Here is a 13,363-nt window from a genome sequence, read left to right on the forward strand (position 1 = left end):
GAATAATGTAATTTTTCTTTTTTTCAATCTTCATCGTTCATAGGAAATCGCATTTTACAGTCAACTCGGCAATTTTAAGAGCTTCTAAAAACGTTCCTTTTTAATAAAACAAGAGTACCTTGGACGTTAAATAAATCCTCTTTACGACCAGTAAAGCGCGAGAGTGCACGTAACCAGCGCAAAGTGTAAAGGCCATACGAAAGCCATACAAAAGCTTATAAAGCTTACAAAGTTTTAAGAGAAAGTGGTGAAGTTTCGGGACTAATGACTCGAACTTGACGATCTCGGGTCGCTAATTGTTAAACTTGAGTTTCTTTGGTTCGATTAATAAATTGCAGGTACGGTGTCGAATTTTGTTTTTGAGATGGGTTGTGTTAAGAAATACCTATAGGCTTAGTGGGAGTCGGACGTGTGTCTTGGGAGTTCCTTACAAAAAAACAAGAAAAAAATTGTTTGGTATATACTTCTTGTTAAAAGATAGGTACGGCTGAAACGTCAAAATAGTTTTCACTTTTTTAAAACGTGATTTAGTCTCGGGAGTGGCAGTTGTAAAAAAATACGGTACCTAAATAATGTATTGAACATACGTGCATACACATTAGGTATATTTTATAACGTTTGTTGCATAGACCTAGCTATCGTAAGGTCGCTGGTGAGCAAAGTACCTAATTGTTTATTACAATACAATAACTCTTTATTGCACACCAACACAGTAAGCAGTACGGAAAACACAAGTATATACAGATTTTCTAAGGTAATTTTGCTACTTGTGCAAATTGCCATCTTAAGGCTAATCCTAGAAAACAGGTTTTACTGGGTGGGGGACAGTTCTTTTATCCATGTTAGGCATTAGGCCTCTAATACCCTGTGTTGCACATGGTTAGCTGCCATGTTTTTCCATACACATCGTTTATTGTTGGGTGTATAGTTTAAGCTTAGGCGTGTTGCATAAAATAAAAATATTTAAACTAATATTTTTATTATAAGACCGTGTTATTAAGAGTACTCAGAGACTCCCTGCAAATTGGCCTGCTTGCCCTCTTTTGTACAATAATTATTGATTCCATGTCTACAGCAGATCCCTAGAAAATAAGGCCATACGAAATGAAACTATTCATCATCATCATCATCATGTCAGCCATAGAACGTCCACTGTTGGGCATTAGGCCTCCCCCATAACACTTGTCGTCGCCACATTGGTTAGCTGCCATGTTTTTCCAACTGCAAAAGCAACACAGCTTAATCTAACCGCGATTGTTGTGAGATACTCACTGTATAGGTTTATTGGTTTATATGACCCCTTAAATACTACTCTGAGTTTTTCGATTATGTAAATGAAAAATACAATTTGGGTGAAGTAAAAGCATAATCAACGTTGTTAGCACAAACTTGCGACTGGGCCAATGGTTCGTGTGAAATATGGGCCGCGTTGAAATAAAGCGATGACAACGTGCCACTATTTCGTTTAAATTATGATGATGATGATGATGATGATGATTTATACAACCAAACAACCATACCTTCCTACCATTCAATATGTATTCAACTTTAAATCTGGCAAACATTTGATCCAACACGCCAACGGGTCATTGATTACGATGAACGGATCTCAAACAGCTGTTCAAAGCGAAGCAATCACTTTGTGAACCTTCGATTGTTTAAAGATGGCCGTCGAAAGGAACTTACCAAAAAGACGGGTAAGGTCCAGAATTGGGTGGATATTGAGTTGGAGGCGCGCCAAACTTTGGTAATGAAAGTGAGTGAAGCTGAGCGAAATTTTAATGTGTAGGAGCTATGGAGTGAAAACCTGGAGGGAGCGCTGTAGTGGCAGATTTATTGCAAAACTGTTGGCAGTTTTTTGGGGGGAAATACCTGATGAGAGTGTGACTCAAACTCGTGCATCCAGGGTTCCACACAAAAGCCGTGTCAGGATAAGCTAAGTGATTCTGCCCCCTTGAGTTGGTCTTGTAATTGTTTCGGCTCCACATTAGTAAAAAACAAAAAAAATCTTAACCGCTGCGTCTAGAGACATACGAGTATAATCTGGCGCCAGTTGTTTAAATGCAACGTGAATCTAATGTAGTCCACTATGTAACTTTTTGCTATTCTCATTTTAATTTTAATTTTTTTGGTATTATGTTTTTGGTATTTTTGCTATTTTAGTCATCATCATCATCATCAGCCCGAAGACGTCCACTGCTGGACAAAGGCCTCCCCCTTAGAACGCCACAATTAACGACAACTCGCCACTTGCATCCACCGGTTTCCCGCTACTTTCACGATGTCGTCAGTCCACCTGGTGGGAGGCCTGCCAACGCTTCGTCTTCCGGTTCGTGGTCGCCACTCTAGGACTTTTCTCCCCCAACGGTTATCTGTTCGTCGAGCGATGTGGCCCGCCCATTGCCACTTCAATTTGCATATTTTTCCAGCTATGTCAGTGACTTTAGTTCTTCGACGAATTTAGTAAAACCCCGAAATTTCAATTTAACTGTTGAATCTAATGGATTACGTGTGCGAAGCCGCGGGCAAAGCGAACTTTAGCATAAATAAGATAAGTTTCTGTTAAAAATCACGTTTTTAAAACAATCTTTTATTACTGTACTTTATGCTGACTGTACTTGCATTGACATCCAATATACAGGGCGAAACATTAAACGTGAATCAAAATTAGTGTTTCATGCTCGGATAATGCTGGACAATCATCATCATCCCAGCCTATTTACGTCCCACTGCTGGGCACTAGCCTCCTATCAGAATGAGAGGGCTTGGGCCGTAGTTCCCACGCGGGCCCAGTGCTCATTGGGAACTTCACACATACCATTGAAATACTTCACAGGTGTGTGCAGGTTTCCTCACGATGTTTTCCTTCACCGTAAAGCTCGTGGTAGATTTCAAATGTAATTTTACACATGACTTTTGATAATTTCAGAGGTGGGGGCCGGGGCTGGACTATATTATAATGCATTAATACATTGGTAGAAAACAGCATGCAACACTAATTTTGATTCACGTTCAGTGCTTTAGCCTGTATAATACCAAATTCCAAGTCAATCCGACAACTGAAGGTTCTGAAAGACCCAACCATAACAAACAGGGTAAGTTAAATGAAAGCTTAAAGAATTGCTTTACGAACTTGTGATGTGAAAGACAGGTTTCATAACCTTTCGATCTCACTCAAGTAATTATCATGAAGATGTTATGACAACAAAATCACGCTTGAAGGGGGCGGTGTGTGAGACTGGGTCAAGAGGCGAGAGCGCTGCGGCATTCACTTGTTTTTAAATATTTTCATACTACAGTGATGTAGCATTCTGTGCTGAAATTAAAACCAAAATTGTTTCCCTGATAACATGCGACAGCAATTCGATACCTATGATAGTATTTTATGCAACTGTATTGTAATAGGGGTCCTGAAAACACAAGTGTGGGTTTATGCTGCTGCACGTAGTCGCCCCCCCCCACGTGCTGTAATGTTGTATGAAATCTAATTACGATACAGCCATACAGCCGTGTTCATAATAGAATCCAATGTCGTAATGCTGGTCATTACGTGTCATTACCTATGGTTTTTGAACGCATAATTGAGGATTTACTATATGGGTGTAGATAAAGTATTTTTAATTCTCAAGTCATGTACGGTCAACTGCAAAGAATGTAAGCACAATCTTAATGTTAGGTAGATAAAATCACGTATACATATTTTATCAAGCGCCAACACATACGGAGGGACGTTGTTGCGGATATCCTAACCAAATGCCAGACTGCCAGTTAAATCGATTTTAACGAAACATAGGATCGCCGCAAGAAAATTCGCTTCCACAAGGCTTCCACGTAAAACAGTTTTCAAATCGATCCATCTGATTGAGAGCTGCGATGCCACAGACCGAGTGATATTGGTGTCATACATGAGTATGTGTGGATAACCAAGTAAAAAGGCTCTTTTCTGCACATGAGAAATATTTATTTTTTATATAACGAATTACATGTCTGCACTCGCTAATGAACAAACGACGTAAGCGCCTGTCACTGAGCTGCCAGTTGTCAAATTAAAAGTAAATTAATTTTGTATGTATCTGTTTTGTACAGTATGAACATGAGTCCATAGTACAAGCTTTGCTAAGTTTGGGACTAGGTTAAATGGTGTAAGTGTCTCATGATTTATTTATTTATAACTTCAACCCACTAATAAGTAAAATAAAATAAAAAATAAAATAAAATAAAAAATGGCGGTGGTAAAGAAATATCTTCTAAAAATTGTATTTAAGCATTTCGTCTGATAGAAAACAATTTTTTACATACTTTTGCAAACTAGTGTCTTTGCAAAATGCTAGTTTCTGTCTGAATCTTCTTATACATTTTTAAAATCTCAAGAGTTTATTTCTTTTTATCCGTCATCGGTCCCGTCCGCACGTTTTTATCGCAGCGTGCAAACTACGCTGAACGGAACGGCGGCGCCGGCGGCCGGCTGCGTCGCAGACCGCCCGCCCGCCTAAATTGACGCCTTATTTCATACCTCATACCATAGACTGCATCAAAGCCCCGCATGCGTTCAGAGGCTGAGACTTTAAGTGACAACGCCAGTGTCAGTGTTTTTATTTATTTTCCTTGACTGTTTGTTTTTACCTAAGTTTCTGTAAGTTATTTGTATGTTCTTTAGTTTTTAAGTGTTTTAGCCTTTTTATTTTTAGTTTACATGCCTTCACAGCCCTGTTTAACCTCGATCGAACTGCTGTATTGCCCCACTTGTGGGGACAACAAGCAATATAAGGGACAGAGAGGGCTCGCTATCCATACAGCTCGCCGACATGGTACTCGCATGGTTGTCGACCCCGCGCTGCCAAGTGCCTCTCAGCCGACGCCTTCGTCCTCCGCTTGGGTTCCTACAGCTGCACCCATTAAAAAAAAAACTCTTGCCGAAAGACTAGGGCTGTTGAAGGCATCAATACCAATTGTAAAAAGAATTCCCCGTGGTGCGCGCTTATCAGTTGCCGGTTGCCTCACCAAGTGCATAGCCAAAGTTGTTTCGGATAATTCTACTCAGGCCTGGGAGTGTCTGCTCACATTTCCTTACACAGTACTACATGCTGATAAGTCAAAAAAAGCCTCGCTTACAGCTCAGTTAAAGGATAATTCATCTTCAGTTCTTGATTTACCTGCCATCCCTCAATATTATAATAACAATCACTCATTTTGTCCAAATTCTAAAATTAAACTAATAGAAAATAAACTTTCTGAGGGAATGACGACTTGGCTACGCACTCTTCCAAAACCTATGCCGCCTTACTAGAAAAGCACCCTTCCCCTCCCGCCTCTCCGAATCTGCCAGATCTCCCCGCATCTGACGATCCCGCAGTCGCTGTGTCTGAGGATGCAGTCCAGCTAGCCATTTGTTCTTTCCCCAACGCCTCCGCTGGCGGTTTGGATGGACTGTCTCCTCAACACATTAAAGATTTGACCACCATGTCTCTAGGCGACGTAAGATCTGCCCTTCTAAAAGAATTGACGGCGCTCATAAATCTGATGCTGTCGGGCCGCGTGAACGCCGAGATAGTACCACTGTTATACGGCGCCAACCTGGTGGCACTTTCAAAAAAGGATGGTGGTATCCGCCCGATTGCAGTGGGCTGTACTTTTAGGCGCCTGGCTTCCAAACTCTGCTGCCGGAAACTCCACCAGAAGCTGGCAAATACTTTCAAGCCCCGACAGCTAGGATTTGGCGTCAAAGGCGGCTGTGAGGCGGCTGTACACGCTGCGCGCACCTTCCTGAATCGTCCGGATTATGAAGTTTTCGTAAAGATTGACGTCAAAAATGCTTTTAATTCGGTTGACCGTGGTGCACTGTTGGCAGAAGTCAAAAAAGAGGTACCAGAGCTTTACCCTTACTTATGGCAATGCTACGGTGCTCCTTCTAAATTGGTTTTCGGTGACAAAATTATTTTTTCAAGCGTGGGTTGTCAGCAAGGAGATCCGCTTGGGCCTGCCATTTTCAGCTTGTCCTTTCACCCCATCATATCCCATCTAAATTCTAAATTTAATCTTTGGTATCTAGACGATGGTTCTCTTGGTGGAAACGCCTCAACTGTTTTTCAAGATCTACAGCAAATCATAGAAAAAAATTCAGATATTGGCCTCACTTTAAACTTTACTAAATGCGAAATTTATCTACCAAATCACCTTTCTTCTGATAAAAAAATTGAAATTTTGACAAACTTTAACACACTTCTGCCTAACATTTCCGTTCATTCAAATTCATCTCTGACACTTTTAGGCTCACCAATTTTCGATGAATCAATTACCCCCGTCATAACCTGTAAACTAAATTTATTTAATAGTACATCAAACCTCCTTTATCAGATAAATCCCCACATGGCCCTTTATATTATTCGTTTCTGTTTATTCACACCAAAATTCATGTATTTACTCCGCAGTTGCCCGATTTGGAAATCTCCGTCCGTTCTCTCGTCCATTGACAACTCTCTCCAGACAACTCTTTCCAAAATTCTCAACATTAGTTTTCGTGGACTCAAGCGGTTCTCCCCATTCGATTTGGTGGCTTGGGTGTTCGCTCATCGTCCAGTGTGGCATTGCCTGCTTTCCTATCTTCCGCTTACAGCTCGCTGTCTCTCATCATGTCAGCCGAAAGACGTCCACTGCTGGACATAATAATAAATAACTCACAGATACCCGACGTTCAGTTAGCGAGCTTGGCGGAGGCCGAGAAAGCTTGGTGTGACTCGTGTCCAGGAGCGGATACCCCTACCATCAAACACATCCAGAAGGCCTGGGACACCCCCCGCCTTAATGCAACCTATGCTTCCCTCCTGGAAAACTGTCCGAACGATTCAGAACGTGCCCGACTGCTCGCTGTTTCTGCTAAACGCCTTGCCGTCGAGGAACATCGGCACTATTCTGGACTCAAATTCTTTGCGGATAGCAATTTCCCTAAGACTTGGGGCCAGAATATGCATTCCTCACATGTGCGTTTGCGGCAAAAAGGTGGAGCAACTGGGACGACATGGACTTTCATGTGTAAGGAGCGCCGGCCGTATGTTCCGTCATGGCACCATTAATGACTTAGTACGTCGGTCGCTTGCCACTGCTTCAGTACCTTCGGCTTTAGAGCCAGCCGGCATGGCAAGGGACGATGGCAAGCGTCCAGACGGGGTCACCCTGGTGCAATGGAAGCTCGGTAGGGCCCTGGTGTGGGACGCGACATGCGTTGATACTTTCGCTCTGTCCCACATCCAGGCAACTAGCTCACAAGCCGGCGCTGCGGCTGATCAGGCTCAAATACTCAAGCGTCGCAAGTACTCCTCCTTATTAAAGGATTACGAGTTTGCGGCGCTTGCTGTTGAGACCTTAGGGCCCTGGTCAGCCGACATGAAGTTTTTTATAAAGGCCCTGTCGTCCCGGTTGGTCGACGCTTCTGGGGACCCAAAAGCTGGCGCGTACTTATCCCAGCGGATCTCACTTGCGATCCAAAGGGGTAATGCGGCCAGCGTCATGGGAACCCTGCCACAGGCAGATCTTTTAGACGGGGTATTCTTTTTATAATTTTCATTGTTACAGTTAGTTAAGCTATCTTAGGTTAGTTCTTTTTTATGTATGTAAAATTGTAAACTCATAATTGTACAAGGTTAGTTAACATTGTTTTTAAATAAATTTATGTAACAGTTGGCTATAAGTAAAGTATTTTGTTGCTCTAAAAATAACCGCAATGACACATACCTTTGTGTTGTTTATTTGTACCTAATAATATTGTTTCTTGTGTTGTGAATAAATGTATTTTCTTTCTTTTCTTTCTTTTTTAAAATCTGGTTTGATGGTATGAAAGAAAGAAAGAGAGCTTTATTTTTGTTTCTCACAGTAATAAGACTATGTTGAAAATAGCCTGAATGGCTTCGAGAAAAGTATGGTTATGAAATGTTAATGATTATGATTATGTATTGATTATGATTTTTAATTTGAATTTTTAACTGTAAATTGTGTTATTGTAAAAATAAGCCTAGATGAAGAAGAAATTTATTATTATTATGGTACGGCCGTGCCTTTTGTTTTGTTTTGTTCGACTTGGCGGGGGCACTGCCGTGCCACCAGAAAACTAGCACTTAAACTATGTTACTTGGTGACACGACAGGATACCAAAAAGGGCCTCCACTCAGCATGTGTTGCCACACGTTATGCGCAGTAACGCTGGTTTTCTGTGGAGCTCAACGTTGGAAAGAAAGAAAATAATTTATTTATAACAGCAATGATACATTAAGGTTAGGAAAAATAACAAGAAAAAGTGTTGCCGCTATAAAAAGGTCCCGGCTCAGCATACCGCTATTGCCAAATCAAGTCTTGAACTTGAATTATATCCCAAGTGAAATAAATTAATTGTGTCAATACTAGTCAGTTTATATATATATTTAGAATGAGAATGTTGCATCTTTTTGTAACTAAAATTTGAGAGATTTCTACACAGAACTTGGCTTGGCTCTCGTTTCACACCGAAACTTACTTGTTCAGTTGAAATCACTTTGCATAACCAACCTCCTTCTAGTTCCCTCTTCCACCGCATGTTCATTCTTAAGGGTAACCAAAATTTTTTTTACAGAAAATGTCAAGCACAAACCAGCTGGCAACAGCGTTCCTGCTGCTCACAGTAGCGACAGCAGCGACCGCGCTAAAGTGCTGGCGGTGCGGGCAGTACAGCGATGGCATCGGCAGTATAACCCCTTGCACCAATCGCAGCGCTGCGCGAGTTGTCGAATGCCCCAGCAACGCTAAATATTGTATCGTAAGTAGTCTTTCTAGAATAAACATATTGAAGAAAAAAAAACCATAAGTAAAACTCAACTATAAACTTAATACCTAACTTAAAAACTTAATACCAACTAAATTACATCTAAAAAACGCCCCCGTGGCGTGCTGCCCAAAAGGCTTGCAGCATTCCCTCGTTGAATGGCGATGGCGATTCGTTGAGAGAGATAGCTGCTAGCCCTTTGGTCTCCAGTAGTGTCGACCAGGCGCCTTTGCACTTTTTTAATTAATTTGTGCGCGCCGGGGCCCTAAGGACTCAGGGTCTCGAAATCGACAGCAACGAAGTTGTATGCTGAACCGAGACCCTGGTATTTTAATATTTTCCTACTGTCGGCTTCAGCCGCTACGCCTGCTTTTTTTGTTGTACCCTGGAGGTGTGAAGGGGCTGGAGTATCGACGCAGGTTGCGTCCTAAACTTTTTTTACCCGACTGCCCGAAGGAGGGTTATTTTCTTCTTTGGTTCTGTTTGGGAAAGCCGTAACATCTCCCATAGACATAACGTCTCCCCTCAGGCTGAAACCTATTGTGTCTGGGGGCTGAAATCTGAAGGAAGATAGTTGAAAATTGCATTAAATTTTACCGCTTAGTTAAGAATACTATACAAGTCAGAAACTAACCATGTGACGTTTTATACAATATTCGATTTGTACTTGTATATTAAAGGAAAACCTATAAGAAATTTGTGGTTTTATGGGTGCATAATTTAAAAAAACATAGTTATCAAAATAGTTTATGGTGTAAAACCATTCTTATGCGAGGTCGATTCAACTCGCACGTTTTAAGTTTTTTCTAGTTTTTTTTTGTTTTTCAAATACAACACGAAGTTTGAAGTGTCTGAGGTTGCACATTTTCATTTTTAATTTTCCTTTACCTTACATTATTTAACTCCTTGAATGAAACAGAAACAGATCTTGATTTCACGTCAGCATACAGGGTCCGATAAGAGAAAGTAAATAAACGTTCTCCACTTTCCTTGTTGTTATTGTCAATTACAGAAGTAATAAATTGAGACAGTGAATCAGCCACAGAGGTGCGCGCACCACGAGGAATTCTTTTAACCAGAGGGAAGTTATTTTTTAAATTACTGATTGTCTCCCAAAAGGGTGACGCTTGATCGAGTGCGCCTGGAGCAGGTCCGGTATCGGCTGACTTATGGACCCTTGTTGAGTGGATTTTAAGGCCAACCTTATTCGCTATGGAGATAAAAACGCTTTGTCAACGTGCTTTCCTAAGAAACGCGGTTTGCAAAGGCTCTCACTTACTCCGCTGGCACATATATGCGCCGTATGATGCTCAAAGGATGTAAAAACCTTTAAAAAACCAACACTTACCTACCACATTTTTTACACAAATACAACACCTCGACCTCTTTTTCAAGTCCGTCAAAAATAGACCAAAAGCCCAATTTCCTTCGACCGATTTCGTTGAAATATGATACGGCCAACGCTGGTAGAATCACCTTTGGCTCATCAATCTTTCTTCACTACCTTTATCTTGATAGGTCTATATATTAGCCATTTGGTGACATAATGAAGCATCAAGTTTCTTCAGAACAGCGTCTTTAGGATCTAATAGGGCGTATAAGTTTGGTCTAACGTCCGAGATATCAACCCCCCTTGTTAAGTTTTTAAACTAATTTAGAATGAATTACGAGTATGTTTGTGTCCTAAACAAATTCGTAGATCGAAATAGATTTCCACAATTTGTTTTTCTTGAATGAATTAGGTTTGAAACGTCCCACTGCAGGGCACAGGCCTCCTCCCGTAATGAGAGGACATGGGCAGTAAAAAAAAAATCAAATGATTTATTCAGTAAATAGGCCGCAATGGGCACTTTTACATGTCATTTTTTAAACTACCAGCGCTTTCGGAAAGACCATCATTGCCAAGAAGAATGCGCCGCAAGAAACTTGGCAGTAGTTCCCACGCGGGCCCACTGCGGATTGGGAACTTCACACACACCGTTGAATTGCTTCGCAGGTTTGTTGTGCAGGTTTCCTCACGATGTTTTCCTTCACCGTAAAGCTCGTGGTAAATTTCAAATGTAATTCCGCATATGAATTTCAAAAAACTCAGAGGTGCGGAGTCGGGGTTTGAACCGACGATCCTCTGCTTGAGAGGCCATTGGTCATACCACTCGGCCACCACGGCTCACGGGATTGACGAGAAAAAATTCTCTTCGCTTACCTCATAATACTGTAAATGCTATCACACACTTGTAAATAAATATAATCCCACTAATCCCACTTCTGACTAATGTTATAAATGCGAAAGATTATAAGTCTGTTCATTTGTTTGTTTGTTTGTCACTTCATCACATCTAAACCGCTGATCCTGTTTAAATGAAATTCGGTATATAGATAGTTTTAATCCCGATGAAGGACATAGGCTAGTTTTTATCCCGGAAAGTTGATTATGTTCTAAAATATTTAAGCAAAGACGTCGTAAACTTATGTGCAAAAAAGACCCAAAATATCCTTTTAATCGGGTGATCTTTTACACAACTTATCAAGTTCTGAAACTCTCGGTTAAGTTAAGATAAGGAATATCTTTGACATTTTCAAAAGGCAGGTGAAATTTTAATTGCGAGATAAAATCTGAGGGTATTCGAGGTTATTGAATAGAATTTGAAGTCGGTTGGACAGTTACGTACTTTTGCTAAGGGAACTGGAATGGTTGGAATTTGCCAAATGGCTATGGTATCTTAGTGTCATGTCACAATATTTTTCATGAAATTGAACAGGTATATGTCTGCCCACGAGCTGCGCTCGCTGCGCGCGCGAGTAAGCCGTGTTCATAATAGAACAATGTCGTAATGCTGCGAAATCATATTTCAGATGAACTAACTACACCCGCAGCTAGCTAAGACCCTAAAGGCAATACACGAGTAATAGTTTTTTTTCGTAGTAGGCATAGTATTGCAATGATTAAGCTAGAAGCTACGCTGAGGCACCTTACAGAATCACGAGTCACGAGAATGTAAGGGCCTACGCAGCTGACACGGTGTGAACGCTAATTGAAATAGTATTTTATGCAACTGTATCGTAATAGGGGTCCTTAGAACACGAGGGTGTCATAATAGGGTCACATGAGTGTTTTATAACGCCTAATAACGTACAGTTGCACACAATATTTTATCTATATCCATATAAATTAAATCCTCTATCATGTATTCAAGAACCATTGAGAATGACCTGCATTAACGAGAACTAGGTAGGTATGTCTCTGCGCGCGCGACGACCTGCTGCGAGCCGTGTTCATAATGCCTTAAAGACTCGCTGCGCTCGCGCAAACAGATCGACCCTGCTGCTTGCTTAGATGCTAGACTGGCGACCAGTTTTATAAGAAAGCTAGACATCGAAACCCCTACGAAATAATAATTATATAATAATAGAATTAATGTCGTAATGCTGGTCATTAACTATGAACGCATAATTGAGGATTTACTATATGGGTGTAGATAAAATAGTATGAGCAGAACTAACTACACGCGCAGCTAGCTAAGACCCTAAAGGCAATCAACAGTTTTTAAGCCCCAATAGTTTTTTTTATTCGACTGATGGAAACGAGCAAGTGGGTCTTCTGATGGTAAGAGATCACCACCGCCCATAAACATCTAGAACACCAGGGGTATTGCAGATGCGTTGCCAACCTAGAGGCCTAAGATGGGATACCTCAAGTGCCAGTATTTTCACCGGCTGTCTTACTCTCCACGCCGAAACACAACAGTGCAAGCACTGCTGCCACACGGCAGGATTAGCGAGCAAGATGGTGGTAGCAATCCAGGCGGACCTTGCACAAGGTCCTACCACCTGTAAAAAGCTCCAACAAGCCAATGGCTAGCACACTGAGACAATGCTGGCAGAAAGGGCATTGAAGAGAGCGTACACAGGATGACCTGGCGGTCGGCGAGTCGGCGACTGGTTGCATCAGTCTAAGTACTGCTGGAAAGAAGTAGAGAGGGATCTACGCGCCTTGCATGCGCAAAATTGGGAGGAGATCACAGAGAACAGCGCGCGTTGGCGCCAACTCGTATTGGAAGCCAAGTTCCACTTCAGGTCGTTGTGCCAGCGGAGTAAGTAAGAGCCTTTGCAGACCGCGTTTCTTAAGATAGCACGTTGACAGGGCGTTTTTATCTCCATAGCGACTAAGAAGAATCATTAAGCTTTTGGATTCTGAAGGCAAGCTTACGTACGCTCTCAAAAACTGCTCTCCCGCACTCATGCCTTGCTCTGAAGTCCTGTAGTTCCGATGATATCGCTATATGGATATTTTTAAAGGAACGTCTGAATAAATAAATTAGTACCTGTGCAACCGAGCTCCGCTCGGGCTAAAACTCGGTAGGTAACCAGCGTTTTCCCAGAGATAAGATCAAGCTAGATCGATTTTTTTCTCCGAAAACCCCTACATACTAAATTTCATCGAAATCGTTGGAGCCGTATATTATTATATATATAAAAGAATTGATCGTCTAAAGGTTTACTAGATAGATTCTTAAAGTACATAAATACTGTTTCCTGCGATTCTGTCAGCGAAAGATTCGTTTATCGCAATTATTG

At 41.5% G+C, this 13,363-nt stretch overlaps 1 protein-coding gene across 1 annotated transcript in view; it reads left to right on the forward strand.

The window, feature by feature from the left end:
- Positions 1–13,050, forward strand: part of LOC141442078 (uncharacterized) — a 36,286-nt gene extending 23,236 nt beyond the window's left edge. Inside the window, exons 2-3 of the mRNA XM_074106987.1 lie at positions 8,600–8,782; positions 12,949–13,050. Coding sequence (XP_073963088.1) covers positions 8,600–8,782; positions 12,949–13,050 — 285 coding nt within the window. The remainder of the gene's footprint in view (positions 1–8,599; positions 8,783–12,948) is intronic.
- Positions 13,051–13,363: the final 313 nt, after the last annotated feature.

Source organism: Choristoneura fumiferana, chromosome 25 (genome assembly GCF_025370935.1).
Source record: "Choristoneura fumiferana chromosome 25, NRCan_CFum_1, whole genome shotgun sequence".
Taxonomy (NCBI): Eukaryota; Metazoa; Arthropoda; class Insecta; order Lepidoptera; family Tortricidae; genus Choristoneura; species Choristoneura fumiferana.